Below are 5,000 nucleotides of genomic sequence, written 5' to 3'. Positions count from 1 at the left end.
TTTGACTGCCAGGAGGAAAATGTTTCCCAGAGTAAAGTTGAGGTCAAAATGTTTTGCCTGGCTGTGAATACCAAATTATCTTCCCATTGAAAAGCTTAATAGAACCCTTTGACTATCTGTTACTTAAAATCTGAAGCCGTTGAATACCTTTTAGTGTACACAACCAAGTGTGTTCAGCCGGACATTCTGAGCAGCTGCTTTAATTTAAGATGGATTCAGTAATGGTCACCTGTATTTAAAATATTATTTTGACAAGTTGATTTCTGAAGTCAAGGCTTTAATCCTTCCTACAGTGCACATTGAAATTGCATGTTCAGTAGATCAAAATTATCATTTTATCTTGAATTTGTCAATTATTGGTTTACATTTGGTCATGGTATTCATGCCACAATACATGTATGTTTATTAAGTCATTCTGTTGCAAATCACACATGTATGACAAGTTTCATAGGCTTTGAGTTTAGGCTGTGTATTTCCAGACAGGTTTTAACGGCAGGCAATTCCAAAAAGTCAATACATGTGAAGATAGTGAAGCCGTTGGCTGCACTCTACTCTTTCCTCACATTATTATGTTTGTAAATTAATTTCTGACTGCTTACTCAACACTGTACCAGGACTCAAAATTTTTAAAAAAATCTTTCATCACCTTTTAGTGACTGGTAAAGAAAAAAGTAAGTGCCAATTAAATGCAAAAATGTAATCCCCAGAAGATGTAATATAGCAGAAAATCACAAATCCTCATTACATCAGTTTGTTATCCTGCTTCTGGTTGCAGATCAAAGTCTTGGGAGAGATCAATTTGACCCTGTTTTTGCAGAAAAAGCAAAACAAGAGTTAAGAAATTGTCTCCTCTTAATTAAAGATAAAAGTTCTTAGGACAAAACAAAATATTGACTGTCACCAAACTGGCAACTAGTTAAACAAGAACTTTTTTTCACCATGAAGAAAAAAGTTTTAGTTGCAGTGGTGACTGTAAGGTTAAGTCTGCATACGAGCTAAGTGGCTCACCATGCCGGAGCTTATCCTGGTTTCTGTAGCATGAAGCGACTAGGAGTATTTCTACTCCCCCCCCTCCCCTGTATGGGATGCTAGTTCATTGCATGGCTACCTCTGGCATTAAGTTTGCTGGTGTCCATTTATAATACACCCTTGTGGACAGAGGTACGGAGAGTATAGTGTTTTTCCCAAGAACACGGCACAATGTTGCCAGCCAGGGCTCGAACCCAGGCTGCTCAATTTAGAGACAAGCGCACTAGCCATAAGGCCTCCATGCCTCGCAACCCAATGGCGACTGTACGTGTCACAATTTCATGCCCTGTTTACCAAAATGTACTCTTTTGTTTACTAATGAAGATATTCATGTCTTGTTATTGCAGTCCATCCATGAGTCCTTTCTGCGTACTGTCCCATCATATTCAGATCAAGCTAACGTTTGGCTAGGGTTGTTAAAGTACTTTGGATGGTCCAAGGTCATTCTGTTAACCAGCAATGACCAGGACAGTCGTATGATTGCCACAAGGTTCACTGCTCTGGCTGATAGACATGACATCAAGGTAATTGTGTGATATGTGCGGAAAAAAGAATTAAATCTAAACATCTGGTATGAAAAGCTTTTTTAAGTCACTCAAACAAGCTGTAAAGAAAAACAGATGAGAGACAGCATTCATTCATTAAATGTTTAAGTGGCAGTTTTCTATCAAATTATAGAAACATGGAAGCTTGGGAGAAGTTCTGCAACTTTCACAAGTTTTTGAAGAAGGGTTCCTTTTCCTTTAGAAAACAAGTGTGAGGAAAGAAAATGATTTTTTTTTTGATTATCATAATGTACAAGTCATGAAATTATGTACACTATGTTGTATGTCATATGTAACATGACTGTATAGCTCATGCCAGTTGTGTGTTCTGTTGATATTTTTGAAGTACACATTACAGTATGAAATTTCTTACAGGGCTTATTAATAGTATCTTTTAAAATTTATTGTTCCCTTTCAGATTGAGAAAACCATCATGTTTCCCACTGGATGTACAAATGTCACATCCCATTTGGTGAAGATGAAGAAATTACAATCAAGGGTCATTCTCTTCAGTGCCAGGTTTGATTCTTCAGCCCAGCACTCTTCTTATAGTAGACATGTTAAGCTGTATACCTTCAAGCAGTATGCATTTTAGCAATACTGCTCCAGGTCTCTGAGGTTCATGCAAATGATGGAGTAGGCACTAAGAAATGTGGATATGTTGAATACAGCAAAAAAGAAAACAAAAATCAATTTTCAAAATAATTCTAATTTGCTATGGCATGAAAATTCCTTGTGACTTATTTGGAGTCATTCTGCCGCAGTGTATGATGTATTTTAATTTACATAATACTGACAATATATGCATGTTAAGATCTCATATTAATATTCTGTGCTTCATTAGTGAGGAAGATGCAGCCATTGTGTATCAGAATGCTTCAAATATGAAGATGACTGGAGAGGGTTTTGTTTGGCTTGTAACACAACAAAGCTTTTCAGGAAATGCTCAAAGTGTTTTGCCACAAGGTATCACTTCCAATAAATTATTGCCATAGGTGTGCCAATATTTATGATTTATAACTCAGTTTGCTGCAATCCTCGGTCAAATCAAAGACCTCCCGTGAGTCATCTGGACCACTTGTGAGTGGGCAACATTTTGTATAATATAAAGAATGTTATAATTTTTAACCTGGGGCCTGTAATATTATAATGACCTTTGTTAATTTAAGGTTCATGTGAAAGTTTATTGGTACATTTTCCCTCTAAATGTCAGTTGAATTTATCACCTGTAAAACTTAATTTCTTTGTCATCTGTTTTGGTTGACAAGTACATGTGTTCTTTAAGGTTATTCTTTCCTTTCTGATGGTGAAAAAGTTTTTTTTTTTTATTTAAAGAGGAAGGAAATACTGTCTTGAGATTGGTGAGGGTATATGCCTTGTTGATTGTGTACTTGTTACAATAATGCATGAATAGACCATGTTCGATATATCAATATTCTTATGTCTCTCAATTCCCAAAAGAAACTTAGATACTCAGGGCTGTCATTAGTAGCTGGCTACTCTGACAAAAATTGCCGGCTACTTCACTCACAAAATGACACTGAAAGTTTAGATACTGAACAAGTCTGACCAGCATATTCATTTCCTTGGTAGAAATGTGAAAAGTAAAGCACCTTATTTCCGAATTGCAGGCTTTTCTTGCAAGAAAAGTAATGACAAAGTAGGTTTCTCAATATATCATAAAGTCTGTGCTAGCGTGCTGCATAGCGAGTAGTTATCAAGACTCGTCTCTGCTGTTACAGTGTGACATTGCACGTGACTGAAAAGCCACATGTGTTTGTAATATGGCTGCAAAGAGAAGACAAGGTTTGCTGGATAATTTTTTCACCATTGTTTCTAAGATGCCAAAAGATGAGTGTTTGACATTTTTAACTTCAACCACAATAAGGTTTCCTGAGAGTATCATTTTTTTTGGCACAAGACAACTTGATATGATTAATTAACATTTCAAGAGATTCATTGAACCGGAATGAATGTTTTTCCGATAGCACTGCAGGAATTCTATGAGGTAGTTTTCACTGAGATCCCCTAGCTCCCTGTAGCTCGTCCTCAAATGTCAGAGTACTAAATAAAAATCTCTCACCTGAATACTTCATTCCACCAATTCGATAAAATTCGATCAAACTGTTTCACCAGGCAACAAACTCAAGTTTATTTGTAACATTTATAGACAAAGACTTCTATTATTTTTTATTTTCTCTAAATATGATTATGGGGATAAGAAGGCCTGCCTTAAAATGTCTCCAGGAAAAGGCTTAAAATGGTATTTGCATGTGGGCTTCTGAAACCCTAGCAGGCGCAGGAAGAGCTTACTGCAAATATTGACTTAATAAAAGTTTTGCTCTCGATTGTGATTGTCTTTCTGGTGGGAAATACCTCTTGAAAATGCTGGAAATGGCATTTGCAAGACTCTAGATTTCAAAATTTTCTCAGGGGGGAGGGGTTGTGTGTGTGTGGGGGGGTGCTTACTATTTTTTTATCAGCCATCTACTTCAAAACTTACTGACAATAAATATATAAAACAACTGACTAATGATCAATACTGTTCTTTTCAAGAAGTGAGACTTGTTAGAATTCCTCTGAGAAAAGGCAATTTTTGGCAATGTCAAAACGTTAAATTCAGTTTGCTTCTGGGGGCTTTGCCCCCTAGACCCCCAACAGGAATCTGCCCCTGTACCCTGCTGGGGGCCTTGGCGGCCCCTAAACCCCCTGCCCATGGGGGGGGGGGGGGGAGGGGGCGGGGGGTGTCTCCGGCCCTAAAAGCCGTCTACTTTGAAAATATCTCCGCCTACTTCAAATCTTATTGACAGCCCTGGATACTGAGAAAACACCACCAAATATAGAAGTTTGTCCTGAAAGCCTCGGAGCCATGTTAGAATATTGATATATTACCATGCTTATCAATAGAAATCTAGTCCACTTCTGCCATGCATATATAGATATTTTTACCTTGATGGCAAATGGCTATGACCAGTACAAACACTACATTATAATAATAAAAGTTGACTGTCACACAGGTGCCATTGGAATGCGATTACTTCATGATAATGAATCATCTCAGATCCAGGATGCTGTGAAGCTGGTTGCAACAGCCCTTGACAGGCTGGTGGCTGCAGGGGAGTCCTTGTCTCCACCCACTGCCAGCTGCCGAGAAACCACACAGTGGGACAGTGGTCCAATTTTGTTCAAGTGGGTGTCTTAAAATAATGTTGCCATCTGTCTCCTTTTGTCATTTTCTGTCCTTTAGAAACCAACATGAGTCAACTCTCCCAAAATGGACACCATGTTATGGTGCAGTTTAGCTGGACTCAGCTGAATTTCACTAGCTGATCTGCTATTGAATGCTCTTCAAAGTAGACATCTAGAACTGCCAAGTCTCCCAAATGAGTCTGTTGTGGAGAGAGTTCACTCGCATGTGTCATTGTT

At 38.1% G+C, this 5,000-nt stretch overlaps 1 protein-coding gene across 1 annotated transcript in view; it reads left to right on the top strand.

Annotated features, from left to right (window-relative positions):
• The window catches only part of LOC110066198 (glutamate receptor ionotropic, NMDA 1-like), a 17,759-nt gene that overhangs the window by 2,043 nt on the left and 10,716 nt on the right, over window positions 1–5,000 (top strand). The window contains exons 2-5 of the mRNA XM_020773401.2: window positions 1,377–1,553; window positions 1,993–2,093; window positions 2,419–2,540; window positions 4,592–4,763. Of these exons, the coding sequence (XP_020629060.2) occupies window positions 1,377–1,553; window positions 1,993–2,093; window positions 2,419–2,540; window positions 4,592–4,763 (572 nt within the window). The remainder of the gene's footprint in view (window positions 1–1,376; window positions 1,554–1,992; window positions 2,094–2,418; window positions 2,541–4,591; window positions 4,764–5,000) is intronic.

This window comes from Orbicella faveolata, unplaced genomic scaffold, assembly GCF_042242905.1.
Source record: "Orbicella faveolata isolate gen_17 unplaced genomic scaffold, um_ofav_v1 contig_1, whole genome shotgun sequence".
In the NCBI taxonomy this organism is placed as follows: domain Eukaryota; kingdom Metazoa; phylum Cnidaria; class Anthozoa; order Scleractinia; family Merulinidae; genus Orbicella; species Orbicella faveolata.
The sequence above is the reverse complement of the archived record's forward strand: the minus strand, read 5'-3'. Positions and strand labels throughout refer to the sequence as shown.